The 14863-nt window shown below is 31.9% G+C and overlaps 1 protein-coding gene across 1 annotated transcript; it reads left to right on the top strand.

Annotated features, from left to right (window-relative positions):
- The first annotated feature begins 1677 nt into the window (after nt 1-1677).
- LOC129871333 (heat stress transcription factor C-1) lies at nt 1678-3852 on the top strand. Its single transcript, XM_055946231.1, has 2 exons — nt 1678-2124; nt 2627-3852. Exons 1-2 carry the CDS (start codon nt 1912-1914, stop codon nt 3518-3520), a joined length of 1107 nt encoding a protein of 368 aa, XP_055802206.1. The 5' UTR covers nt 1678-1911; the 3' UTR covers nt 3521-3852.
- The last annotated feature ends 11011 nt before the right edge of the window (nt 3853-14863 follow it).

Raw genomic sequence — 14863 nt, 5'->3', positions numbered from 1 at the left:
AGTTCTGAAATTGAATTACAGCTTCATTCAACATTAGTTCATTAGAATTTAAGTTCTGTTAGTTTTTTTTTAATCCATTCTTATCGATCTGCACCGTTATGGATGCACATACATCACATCTTTATCGTAGAAATTCAATCTCCTTGTTAATATTTGCTACACCATCACACTAAAGGCGAATACGATCTAAATTCATCACACATATTATCTGATTACGTCTAACACTTCTTACCGTCTTTTCCCTCAAATTGCGACTATAATAAGCCTTAAAACGTGAGTATCATATAAATTTATAATATGTTTTATAAAGTTATTCAGCTTTTTTAAAAATTGTGACTTTAAGTATATATTATTATTTTATGTGACTACAAAAACTGTTATTAACAACAACAAAAAAGTATTTTTATTTTTATTTTTTATTTTCCATGAAATATGAATATTATTAAATTAAATTATCATGGAGTAGCTCTTTTTCCGAGTCTTATCTAAATTTAACGGCTAAGTTTAAAAAAAATAATTCCAGCTTAGAATTTTTTGGCATTATCCTCTTCTGACTAAAACGTGGCATTGATTAGAAGGGACCACATATGAGAACTGACAATACAAACTCCACGCGCTAGAGCCTGCGCGTGGTAAAACATTGAAAATATCAAAGAGGCAGGGTGATGACGTGGACCAATCAAATTTAAAAGACCATCATTGTGGTCCCCTTCTAGCAACCATGAAAATATCATGTAACCCTCTAAATAACCTCCACGTACCACATTGTTAGTAATTTAATATTAATAATAATAATACTTTCTCCGAAGTCGATATCAGTTACCCGCTTTGAAATACTACTAATAAATTTCGTTACGAGAAATATTTTTTAGAGTGAAACGCTTTATATTAAAAAAGACTTAATTTTCATAACTAGATAACTTTTATTTAGATTCTATATTTTAAATAAATATTTTAACATACATATAAAAGTTAGATTCAAATTCAAATTTTAACACCAATGTAGTTATCCAAGAAATCAATAATATAAGAGTTGTTTGGTGGTAGGCAGAATCAGTTAAATAAAAATATCTTTTTATGTATAATAATTTCATTATGAGATAAATGAGTTTGAAAAATTAGCTAATATCTCAAATTAAATGTGGAAGAAAATTAATTTCAAAAATTATTGTCCTTATTCAACATAACGATACAACAAAATTTATATTGTTAATTCGCTTCTAAGTATTTCTTATTTCCAATATTATTTTTTATGATTATATATGTAGTTGTAAAAAGGTTAATTATATTATTAATTTATACAAAGATATTTACACTTAATTTTTTTTCTAAAATATAAAGATTTATAATTTTAAAAATAAAACACATTATATGTGACATGATGATTTAATAATTCTTACTATTTAATTAGCTAATTATTCGAATCAAATATGAGATATAACACGAAATTATTATTCTTATTCAGGATATCCAACAATCAAATAAAATTTATATTCTTACTTTGCTTTTAAGTAGTACTTATTACTTCATCACATACTTTATTGATTAGATACATTATTAATGTAATTTTATTTTAACTATATCATCATTTTATTCAAAATATATTTACATGTAAGCTTTTCAAAAGTATAAAATTTATCAATCTTAAAAATAAGATATATTAACTGATATCGATCTAACGATTTAATAGTTCCTTGTGTATATAATTTAAATCTAATATTAATATGTACACCCAACCCCCAAAAAATAATCTATAAAACCATATCCTTTACATTTACATATTCCTCTACAACCACCACGACTGCCATTGCCATAACCTTCCCCAACCTTGAAGTTCCGCCCAACTCCATCAAGCTCCGCCGCCTTGTGATAACGCCGGAAGGAGCTGTAATATATATATATATATATGGGATGGAGGCTAACAATAATAACAATATTATTGCTCCGTTCGTGATGAAAACTTATCAAATGGTGAATGATCCAAAAATTGATGGACTTATAGCTTGGGGAACAGCTAATAACAGCTTCATCGTTGTTGAACCTTTGGAGTTCTCTCAACGAATTTTGCCTGTTTACTTTAAGCACAACAATTTCTCCAGCTTCGTTCGTCAGCTCAATACTTATGTGAGTATATTATGCAATTTGATTTGTAGAGTCAGATTAAGAATTTAAACTAAACGAGTTCAATCTCAAAATTTGTAGCAGCACTTATTGTATGTTTAGAATTATGAGTTCTGAATCTGATATATATGTATTTCATCTCGAAAATACTGGATTCAGTTGAAACTTTATTGATAATAGGCTCGATAAATGTTGTTTTTTTCATTATGATTGTGAACAAAATAGTGAAAATTCAAGCTCTGAAAAATGAAGTAATTTTGGTTATAGCACTTATTGTACTTTTAGAATTATGAGTTTTGAATCTGATATATGTATTCCATCTCGAAAATACTGGATTCAGTTGAAACGATTGATAATATGCTTGGTAATTTGTTATGATTGTGGTTGAACTTGAAGAGCAAAATAGTGAAAATTCAAGCTCTGAAGAATGGAATATTTTTGTTTATATGCTTATTTAGCTTGAAATTTGGTTCTGATTTGAGTTTGTTGATGATGAATGAATCAGGGATTCAGAAAAGTAGATCCAGATAAGTGGGAATTTGCAAATGAATGGTTTCTAAAAGGGCAAACGCATTTGTTGAAGAACATAGTGAGGAAAAAACACAGTAGAAATTCATGTTCTCAGAAGCAAGATGAAAGTGAAGACGAAGAAATTTTGACAGAAATTTCCAGATTAAAACACGAACAAAAAGCTTTAGAGCATGAAGTTGAAAACATGACTAGAAGATTAGAAGCTACAGAGAAGAGACCACAACAAATGATGGCTTTTTTGTGTAAAGTCGTTGATGATCCTGAGATTCTGCCCAGAATTTTAATGGAGAAAGAGAGATCCAAAAGGCTAAGCTTAACAAATCGTGAGAAGAAAAGGAGACTTATGATTTCGAATTCAACGAGTTGTTCATCAGTGAAGAGTGAAGATGCAGTAGGGACAACATCGTCATTTCACTCACCAGACGCGAATTTCGATAAGGATGCGTTCTGTCAGTCCTCGCCGTCGTTGGAAACTCCGCCGGCGGCATGGTTAACTGGTCGACCGATGATAACTTACGAGCCAGGGACGACGATACAGTCGATTCGATCTCCTGACCCGAATTTCGATAAGGATGGTTGCTGTCATTCCTCACCGTCGTCGGAAACGCCGTCCACGGCGTGGATGAGACAGAAAAAAGCCGTCATAAGTGGCCGGCCGATGATGATGACAAATGAGGCTTACGGAAGTTGTCCTACTATGTCTAGTTCACTGTCAACTGGCTCGTCGGAGAGCGGTGGTTTCACAGCGCCGCCGATGGATAACTTTCATGGCTACAACTATGGCGGTGGCGGAGGACCAGGAATTGCCGCGACGGAGGAAGCTAGTCCACCGCCTTATCCATTTTCTTTATTCGGTGGTGGATTTTAGTTTAGTCACCAAATGATTTATAATTATGTGAGCTATATATTCTATAATAGCTTTTGTAATTATTTTATTCATTTTTTTATTTTTATAGTTTACCCTTTTAATTATGCAAAAAAAAAAAATTCTACAAAATATGTAATCTGAAAAAGTGAGACCTCCCAAGTTAACATTAACTATAGGACTAATAAAAATTAGCTAAGGAATACAGGTTCATTTTTGTAGCTATGCTTGATAATTTTGCTAATTTTATCATAATTATGTGTGAAGCTTTTTTTAATTATCGTTGTTACCGCTTTTATTTTATAATAAAAAAATATTGTGTTTGATTTTTCTTTTGGTTGACATGTCTTCTTCTTGTGTTTTTTTAAATTGTTTTGAATTGTTTTTCTTAAAACTGTAATTCTATCAGAGACAACGATCTCACTATTTTTACGAAATAAAAATAAAATTTGCGTATATTACACTTTCACTGTTTTCATCTGTGAAAATATATTAATATTATTATTGTTGTTGTTATTATTATTTTAGTAGATGTACTCTGTAGTTTATGAAATGTTTTAATATTTTCGAAGTTAATAATTCTAATGGATGTTATTCTCCCAACAGTCCGTCCTTCTATGGTGAACATATTTGACTAAGTACTAATTTTTATAAAATATTTTTGATTCGTTTATGGGTATATTTTTAAATATTCATTATATAAGATAAGTTAAATCATCAACAAAGCTATAAAACTTTATGCATATATCAATTCAATCATTACATATTATTTTATACAAATATATATGATTTATTTTAAATTATAAATTCTTTATTTTTTTTAAATAATTTATATTCAATCAAATAAGATCACACGTGAAATGGAATGGAAGGAGAAATAGACAAAAATGGTGAGGAGGCGTGGGTGGGTGGTGGCTAAGGGAATCTCCAACACTAACACCAAATTTGACGTAAGTCATGCAAAAAAAAAAAAAAAAATCTCTTTTTTCATTATTATATTATTATTTTATTTATATTTTTTTATTTTATAAAATAAAATTCTTTCTAAGAAATATTTACTATATATAATTTCATATTGTTTCAAATTATAGTCATTTACTATACAATTATTTTATATCATAAATTTTAAAATAATATAAATTGCTAGTAAATATTAAATATTATACATAAAAATGTATAACACAAATAAAAGTGAAATCATTAACAAAATATAATTAAATAAATATTACATGATTAAAAAATTTATTTTAAGTTTTACATGAATATTAACTTTCAAGATCACTACAATGCTCTCATAAATTTAATTATTTTAAAATTCAAGTAAAAAAAATTATAAAAAAAATAAAATTTTAATCTAAAATTAATATTATAAATATATTACATAAAAATAATAAAATATTTTAATTAAAACATATAATTTATATTGTATTTAATTATTATAATAAAATAATAATAAAATATTTAATTGGTGTGATGATGAATAGTGTAACACTAAATTGACGTTACACTATTCTCACGCTAAATTTGGAGTAGATTGGAGTAATTTTTCTATCAAATTTTACATAAATATAATATTTGGTGTAAAATTTGGCGTAGGTCGGCAGGAGGGCCAACAACACAACTCATCCAATGAGGTTAAGCCATATTATGCAGAATAAAAGTGCCTTACTACGCTCCATACAGTGATGGCAATCGGTAAGGCTCTCACCCATTGGCCACAAATTCAATTCAGAAAAAGAAAGGAGTACCTGCCCTATAATGTCCAACCCCACCACCTCTTGCATGTGATCTACTCCTTTGGTTTTGTCCTCAATTCGTTGGAGTGTAATTAATTTGAATTCGTATTGAAATGTTATTTTAATTCAGTATTGTCTGTTTTGAATTTATATATATATATGAATTTATTTTTGAAGTTTTTGGTTCGACAGGCGCTTTTTTTTTCTTATTTTGATGTAAAATTTGCCTAAATTGATTTAATGTGCATCCACTTGCCCATCCATCATGGACTTGCCACATTTTGTTATAATCTTTTGGTGTTTGATATTATTTTGACATTCGAATTTTGCATAGAGAAGTTCTGAAGGTAGATTACTCTCATCAAAAATGACTTTATTTTTTAAATTGTAAAGTTTAAAATTTTGATTAAGTATAAAAAAATACACACCACTTATCACAATTATTATTGGAAAAATTATTAGGAAAAACATTTTTTAATAAATAATTATTGATTTTAGCGATACTTTTTATTTATTACCATTTACAGCAATATATAACAATATTATGATATATCTGTCATGTATTAAAAGTGAATTATGCATGCAATATAAATGTATTATAAGTGTTTTAAAATATATTGTACTTGTTTGGTAAGAAATTGACACAATGTATTATAAATGTATTAAAGTATGCGATAAATCTATTATCCATAAATAAAATTTGTATTATATAAGTTTTATAAATTATTCTCGTTAATATGTATTATAATTATATTATAAGTGTTCAGTAAAAAAAAATATTATTACTATAAATGATAAATATTTTTTTAATATAGTACATTTATGTAAATTTTCCATCATTATTTCCTTACTTTACAAGTCCACACACCTCATGCTCAATCACATCAAATATCCCTTAAGACACAATCTTCTGTTGTCCATCTCATCTAGCCTGTTTTCCATTGCCTCTTCTCACGTGAACAACGTGTGACACTTCCGCAGTAATAAACTCTCTTGGTTAGGGGTGTATTCCATGTTGAAAAAGCGGACTAACATAAAAATATATATAGTCAAAATAGTAAAAATAAAATGGAAGAATAATGACATCAAAATTTTGACGTTGAAACCCTTTTAAATAAGAAAAAAACCACAGGCCAAGAGGAACAACTGATGTCACTATAGTAAGAAATTTTACATTGGATAGTATCGAGTATAATACTCAAAAATGACTACCACACTCAAAATGAATAAAACTCTTTTAATCTCTCATCTTACTAAAAATATCGCTCACGCTCTATTTTTCTTCACAGACTATTTTCTTATAGTCTATGGAATACCTCACTTTGCTTTCTAATATTTTTTTCTCTCTTATCTTGGTTGTACCAAATGAGGAGCTAAAGAGATCCTTTTATAGGAACTCTTCCTCACCAAACATGCACACCCTTTTTAACAAAAAACACGGAGAAGTTGCAATTTGCAATTGCAAATTGCAGTAATATTTGACGAAGAACAAAAGTGGCCAGCAACCTCTTTTGCATGATACATGGAGTTCTTGCTCAAGTCTATTGCACTTTGATTGTCACAATAGACGACATACTCCTTCTGATGCAAGCTAAGCTCTTGAAGAAATTGCTTGAGCCATATCATCTCCTTGCTAGCTTCACCAGCTGCAATATACTCAGCTTCAGTTATAGATAGTGCAACACACTTCTGCAACTTTGACTGTCATGATATAGCTCCCTCGAAAAATGTAAATAATTAAATAGTAGTGGATTTTCTGTTATCAAGATCACCTATCATATCAGCATCTATATAGCCCTTCAAGATTGGATTTGATCCTCCAAAGCACAAACATTTATCTGAGCTTCCTCTCAGATACTTGAGTATTCACTTTACAGCTTCCAAACTGCGTGACCAATATCAGATCTAGTGCATACCATTGCATACATTAGACTTTTGACGACGGAATAAGAGGTGTGCTAACAGGCTTAGCATTTTTTATGTTGAAATGCTCCAATACACGTTCAATGTACTTCTTTTGTGACAGATAAATCTTCTTTCTATCCTTGAGACGAGTAATTCTCATGTCCAAAATTTACTTGGCATGACTCAAGTCTTTCATAGCAAAAAACTTACATTCACATATAGTAAGAGGATGATAAAATCATCGTCATAAAAGATTTGTATAAATACACAATGATGTGAAGAAGTCTTCTTGTAGTCTTGCTCCTCCATAACAGATTCAAACTTCTTGTACCACTATATGGGAGCTTGCTTTAGCCAGTAGAGACTCTTTTTGAGTTTGCACACAAAATTTTCTTTACCATTTACTTTGAAGCCCCCAGTTTATTCCATATAAATCTCCTGAAGAAAAGCCGTCTACACATCCTGCTCAATCTCTAAATTAAGACTAGTAGCCAAACCAAAAATTGTATGAATGGAGGACATTTTCAAGATAGGAGAAAATATTTCATCAAAGTCAATATCCTTCCTTTGACCAAATTCTTTAACAACCAATCTAGCTTTGTACCCGGGCTTCAAGCTGTGTTCTTCAACTGTAACATTGAACACCCACTTGTTCTTCAAAGTTCTCTTTCCCTTAGGCAATTTCACCAACAAATAAGTGTGGTTCTCATGCAAAGATTTCATCTCATCTTGCATGGCTTCAATCCATTTATCCTTATGCTCATCTTCCATTGCCTTCTCATAATACCACGTTCACCCCAGTCAGTGAGTAGCACATACTCATTAGGTGAATAATAAGAGGAGGGAATTCGTTGTCTTGTGGACCTCCTAAGAGGAATAATTGCTTTTTCCACAACTTCATAAACACGAGCATCATCAATAACAACATCATTGTTATTATAAATATCAACATATTGATCTGCGATATGATTCTGGGCATCACCATGATCATCATGTCCATTATCATCATGCACACTTGTATGAGGAACTTGATCTAGATGGACTACATCGTCAGAACTTGAAGATTTTAGCTTCTCCGCTTTGTCAATATCTTCAATGGTTTGATTTTTCATGAAAACGACATCGCGGATTCTTACAAGCTTCTTCTCAATTGGATTATATAGCGTATAACCAAATTCATCAAGGCCATATCCAACAAAGATGTACTGCCTTGTGTTGGCATCTAACTTTGACCTCTCATCTTTCGGTAGATGTACAAAGGTTTTGTAACCAAATAATTTTCAAAGTGGCCAACAACCTCTTTTGAAAAAGGTGGGGATTGGACCCCTCATTCCATAGGAAGGAAAATATTACAGCAATGACGTATTCAATAAAATATTATAAATGGAGTTTGAAAAGAATAAAATGTATGCAAATTTTATTATTATCTTGCATGTAGAGATAAAGAAATTGATCTGGAAGACTCTCGGCTTAAGAACACCAAATCTAAGTAAAAGAAGAAGAAAACAGTGAAGCAATTAGAACAACTAATAAAAAATAACATTGCAGAACCTACTAGTAAAGCAATAATAGCAACTAGGGGTGTACATATACCGGGTTGGTTTGGATTTGTTACAAACCAAACCAAACCATTTGTGTCGGGTTATTAAATCTATAAACCAAACCAAACCAATACAAGTCGGGTTTTTCAATATTAATTTTTCTCGGATTTTTCGGGTTTTTCGGGTTTTTCGGGTTTTTTATAGACGGAGGCAAAACAAAGTTTTAACTTTATAATATAACTAAAATGTCAAATAGCCATAATGAACCCAAATGTTCACCACTTCTGCCAATTAACTTAATCACACGTAAATAAAAACTAATATAGTTTCTTCCATAAAATTAAGCAACTACACCTTTAGACAAAATGATATGTTAGATGTCACAAAAACAAAAATTCACCTTAGAGTTTGAGTATACTCTAAATCATCTAGACTATTACAACTAAAGTTGCTTCATCTCTCAATTAAACTCAATAAACATAATATTGGAAGCAATCTGCATATCTGATTCTATTTTCTTATCTGCAAAATAAAAAGTTAAGTCAAATATAGCTCTAGAGGAGATATAAAGGTTTCCAAAAGTGCATCATGAATAAATGCCAGCCAATTCATAACTATAAAAAAATGAGCTTTACAAAACAACTTTTTGTAGAAGAAGTCTTTAACTTTTGTAAAAGAATAATGTAATCAATTAACATACCAATTCTCACACAAATGGTGCATCGTGAATGAAATTGGCTAATTAATTTTCAAAGGTGAGTCTCGATACTCTGCAAGAAAAATGAATAAATTAATAACAAAAATAAGAAAAAAAAATAAATCTGTAACACTTTAATAACACATTAAGGTCTAAAGTACAAGGCAAACCGATAAACCGAAAATTCTTATTAGTTAATTGATTGACTAGGTACAGGAATATATTGCAGACAGTGCAATATTTTGTCAAAGTTTCTCAAGTTTAAAAGGACCAACTTATGGAGAAAAAGCAATTTACTTACCAAAAACTGTATGATGCCTGCAGCATGTAGGAGCCTATTTAATAATCTGCTGATTATTTGATGAATTTAGCTTCAGAATAATAACAAGGTTTGGTCATTGTGCAGAAAAATAAGAGTCTAATATCATGAAGTAGTGCTTATAAGTTAGAACACAGTGTCTGCAGTAGCACTTTAATACAAGTCCCCTGTAAGTAGCACTTTAATAATAAAAACAAGAAGAAAAAAAATAAATCTGCAGTAGCACTAAGGCCAGGCAAGTCAAGAAAAAAGATTCAACTATCTACAGTAGCACTAAGGCAGTAGCAAAGTTATACCAGTATGGAACTATTTGTCTGCTTTCCTTATGATGCATCTATGTACAAGAGATGTAAATAAACTATGATTAGAATAAATCAATAAACCAATTAACAATGTACTAAGCAATGCCAAAGTTATAGAATAAACAATAAATCAATTAACAATACCTTCATCAACTTGCTCGATGTTCTGGACTTCTTCTAAACTGTCGTGAAAATTGTATTCTTTAGAAGGTGATCGTAGCCATTGTTGAGTACAAATTAGAGCTTCTACTGTTTTTGGCAGTAAAGAACTCCGGTAAGAATCAAGAATTCGACCACTTGTGCTAAATGCCGACTCAGATGCAACAGTAGAAACAGGAATAGCAAGAACATCTCTCGCAATTTTTGAAACAACTGGATATTTACTAGACGAAACTTTCCACCAAGAAAAGATATCAAAATCTTTATTCTTCACCACATCATCCATCAAGTATATCTGAAGATCAGATTTGTTGGAAATATTTCCCTCGTTTGCCAAATGTTTCTCCCACTCAGATTCCAATAAATCATCGGTTTCATGCATGCTAGTATCACCTCCAATATTGTCATTAAAAGAAGCATCAACGGTAGAGTTTTTGTAAGAATCATACAAACGCGTTAAAACACTTGCCACATCTTCCGACTTTAATCTTCCTAACAAAGGACCATATGCTTTGGAAAGAGTGAAGTTTACATACTTCATCTTAAATCTGGGGTCTAACACAACAGCAACAAGAAATAACATATTCATATTCTCAAATTTACTTTTCATCCTATCGGCCATATCAACCAAAATAAGATCTTCACATTTAGAATACTTTTTAATAGAACTTCGAAGACTAAAAAATTCACGAAAGAAACAGTTGGAACTAACATACGAAGTCCTTGAAAATTTTAAAGTGGTTTGGTAGAAAAGATCAAGAAACTTGACAAAAACTCTCACATTCTTCCAGTTAGTTGCTGATGGATTTCCTTTTAATGCACTTATTTTCCGACAATACTTTTGGTATTTATGGTCATCCAGATACATTCTTGTAAAGGCTTTTTCAAATTTTAAAGTTGTATCTAACATTGTATATGTCGAGTTCCATCTAGTTTCAACATCAAGACTCACAAGACCATGAGTATCTATCTTAGTTTTTTCAACAAATGACTTAAAAGAAGCAAACCTTGAAGGAGAAGATCTAACATATTTTACCGCATTTCTTACACGAGAAATGGGTTCAATTTGTTCATCTAACCCTTCTTTTACAATCAAGTTCAATATGTGAGCACTACACCTAACATGTAAAAATTCATTTCCAAGTATTACCCCATTCCAATCATCCATTAGCACCTTCAAATGCTTAATGGCAGCATCATTGGCAGTCGCATTGTCTAAGGTTACTGTAAACAAGTTATCAATGCCCCAACCCAATAAGCATTCCTCAATTCCCTTAGCAATAGTCTCCCCTTTGTGATCTGGTGTTGTAAAAAAATTCAGAATTTTCTTTTGTAAATTCCATTGGTCATCAATCTAATGTGCAGTGACAACCATATAACTCAAATTTTGGAGTGATGTCCACGTGTCACTAGTAAGGCAAATACGTTGGTCCTTGATAAGATATTTAAGCTTATCTTTTTCTTCTTGATAAATCCTCAAGCAATGTCTTGCAACAGTAACACGAGAAGGTAGTTCAAAATTTGGTAAGGCTTTAGTCATTAATTTCCTAAAGCCTTCTCCCTCTACAACTCTAAATGGCTGCTCATCAATAATTACAAATTCAGCAATGGCCCTTCTAATTTCATCCACATTATACACTACCCTTTTATTAGAATCCAAAAGACCTTCTGTCCACCCTTCTTTAATAGGTTTTAATATTGTTTATCTCTTATCAACGATTCTAAAGGGAGATTTGTTACATTTAACTGTTAGATGTGACCATAATGTAGTAGTCCCATTCTTGCTTTCGGCAGTAAACGTTTTTGAACAGTAATTGCATTTTGCCCTAATTTTACCTCCTTTAGCTTTAAACTTGGAAAAGTGATCCCAAATCTCGGAAGTCTCTCTATCACTATTCCCAGATTTAGAAGGTTCTTTAGGAGTGATTCTTTTTTGCTTTTTAGGAGTGCGTAGATGAGGATTGTTCTTACCTTCTTGCTGTTGAGATTTTGTTGGCACAATCGGATGGTGGTTGTCAATCACTACTGATTTAGTTCCAGAAGTTGTACCTTCCATCGAGAAAGACAATTTCTGTATATAACAAAAAAAAAGGTTATAATTTGTAATAGATGTTTAAGATACAACTAAGAACTAACATAGATGAATGGAACTATTTCTAAGATATTACAACAGATAATAAGGCAGCACAACAAATAGAGTAACAGCACAATAACAACTTAGTATATAAGGAATGTTGCAGGTTTCATCATGCCAGATTTCAAACAAGGCATCCAAACTTACAGCAGACTATGACCAAACTACAACAGGGTCAGAGATGCAGGGTGTTTTGCAACCTGAGGACCTACACCAAGGCATCCAAACTTTGCAGGATTGCAGTATATATTATTTTGACAAGGCCCAAGAAGTTTCAGCTCAAACGGATAATTGGAGATGTTAGGCGAGCGACCTTGAAACAATCAGCTGTCTTAGGCCTAAAGAGAGAAATTTGCTATTTGGAACCTCAAACATGGGAAAAAAGCCTTTAAATCTTGCAAGGCTAAAGAAAAGGATATATATGCAAACCTCATGAAGTTTCAACTCAAACGGGTAATTGGAGACGTTAGTCGAGCGACTTGGAAAAAACTAACTGGCTCCAAAGCACTGTCTGAGGTCCTTTCTTTTTTACTAGATTGTGCAAGTCCTTTCTTGCTTGGGTTTGTTTGTTGTATTGTTGCAGGTTGATGGAGTGATACATCAATATGCCTTAACAACAACTGCATAGAAGACATCACAGATACAACCACCAAATCAAACACCTCAACTAAGAGGACCTCACATGGCCATTTCTGGTTATCCTGTTTGGTTGGATGCTTGTATTTTGTTAATGGTCTATGTGTAGGCACAATAGCATCTAGGACACCTTGGAAAATAGAAGGCAATAATATGGAGACATCACCCTGCCATGCTAGGACTCCACCAATACATCAGCCCTCCAGCCACGACAACTTCCCTTTTGAAATACCTGCAGCAACAAACATGCACCACAAGCCCCCTGCAGCTCCTTGCTTTTTTATTTGTTATGTGCAGGCACATATTTACTCTAAGAAGCTGACCAGTTTTTCTTTGGAAGCAACAAGGAGCTGCATACATCAACATCTAGCACACAAGGAACAGCTACAAGTTACTAGTACTAGTTACAGCAACTTGCAAATTTGTTTGGTTGTGTGGTTTGTTGGTTTTGTTTGTCTGCGCAGGTATTCCAAGGATTTGACCACCATCCAAATGAGGAATCCTCTACTGTTGTACCTAACAAGCAACAACAAGCAAAGTACCTCTTCATCTGATGGGGCACCTTGGCAAGGCTGCTTACAGATGTGCAGCTCAACATTAGGAGTAGTTCCTGCAGCAACAATGCTGCACCACAGCAACAACTCCAACTTCAAGAATCCATTGATCCCCATCCAACCACCAACCAACATCAGTTTTTATTTTTTTTTTTAAAAAAGTACATAGCAGCAAATAACAGTTTATAGCAGAACAAACCTAACTTCAACATTGAATTTTAATTAGCAACTAACTATATTGATGTCAAACTTTAGCAGCAATAATTGACTAACAAAACCCAAATCGAGAAAGCTGGGGACAACTATTAATAGAAACCAAAAGAACAGTCTCTAAAGCTCGACTTATCCGATCATTTCAAAAGATGAAGGATATGAAAACATACAGAAGATGCACAAAAAAAGAAATGAATTCGGCCGATTAAACGAAGAACCAAAAGAACTGAGCAGACAAAAGATGAAGGAGATATATACCTACATAAACATTCATAAAAGAGACAATAAAAGGAACTGATTGTTGCTAATTTGAGAGGAAAGCAACAGAGGGTCGGCGAATATTGTTGAGAGAGGGAAGAAAAATGGAAAGGAAGCTAGGGTTGTGAAAGAGGAGCATATGCTCTCCTCTCTTATCTGATTGTTTTGGTATTTTGGACCTTTTGGTCTTTTGAAAAGATTTTGGGTTTCATCTTCATTTTTTTGGGCATGTTTTACATATTAATTAGTTGGGCTCAAGTCCAAATCTAGACAGAAATTATGAAAGAAACTTAAAAATAATATTTATAAATTATATTTTAATAAATATTTTTATGTATAATATAATTTAAAAATAATATATCTATACTCGGGTCGGTTTGGGTTCGGTTTGACTTTTTTTAGTTAAAACCAACCCAACCCTATAATGGTCGGGTTTTTTTTCCGAACACCAAACCAAATCAAACCAAATCACTAGTCGGTTTTTTTTTCCGGTTTGGTTCGATTTGTCGGTTTGTTGCGGTTTATCGATTTGCAACAATGAAATAAAGTGATAATTGAAACAGAATAAACAACAAATGATGATAGATATCAAAATCAAGAACTACATTAATACAATAGTAATATGACGTATCGAAACAAGCCTAAATATTTCAAACAACAAGACAACACTCCACATCTTACTAACCTTTCCTCTTAATATGTGACCTACATACGAAGAAAAATATCCTTGATAAAAAAAAGTGGACTTCTTTAAAACTAAATTTGGGTTAAGGATAAAGATATGAAAAGGAAATTATAAGATAAGAAAAAGAACTCTGATGGATAAAGTGAACACTTAAGTAGGGGTGAATATGGTATGGTATTGTACGGTATTTGAAATTTTGATACAATA

The sequence above is a fragment of the Solanum dulcamara genome, chromosome 10 (genome assembly GCF_947179165.1).
Source record: "Solanum dulcamara chromosome 10, daSolDulc1.2, whole genome shotgun sequence".
Classification (NCBI taxonomy): domain Eukaryota; kingdom Viridiplantae; phylum Streptophyta; class Magnoliopsida; order Solanales; family Solanaceae; genus Solanum; species Solanum dulcamara.
This window is presented reverse-complemented; position numbering and strand designations above follow the sequence as displayed.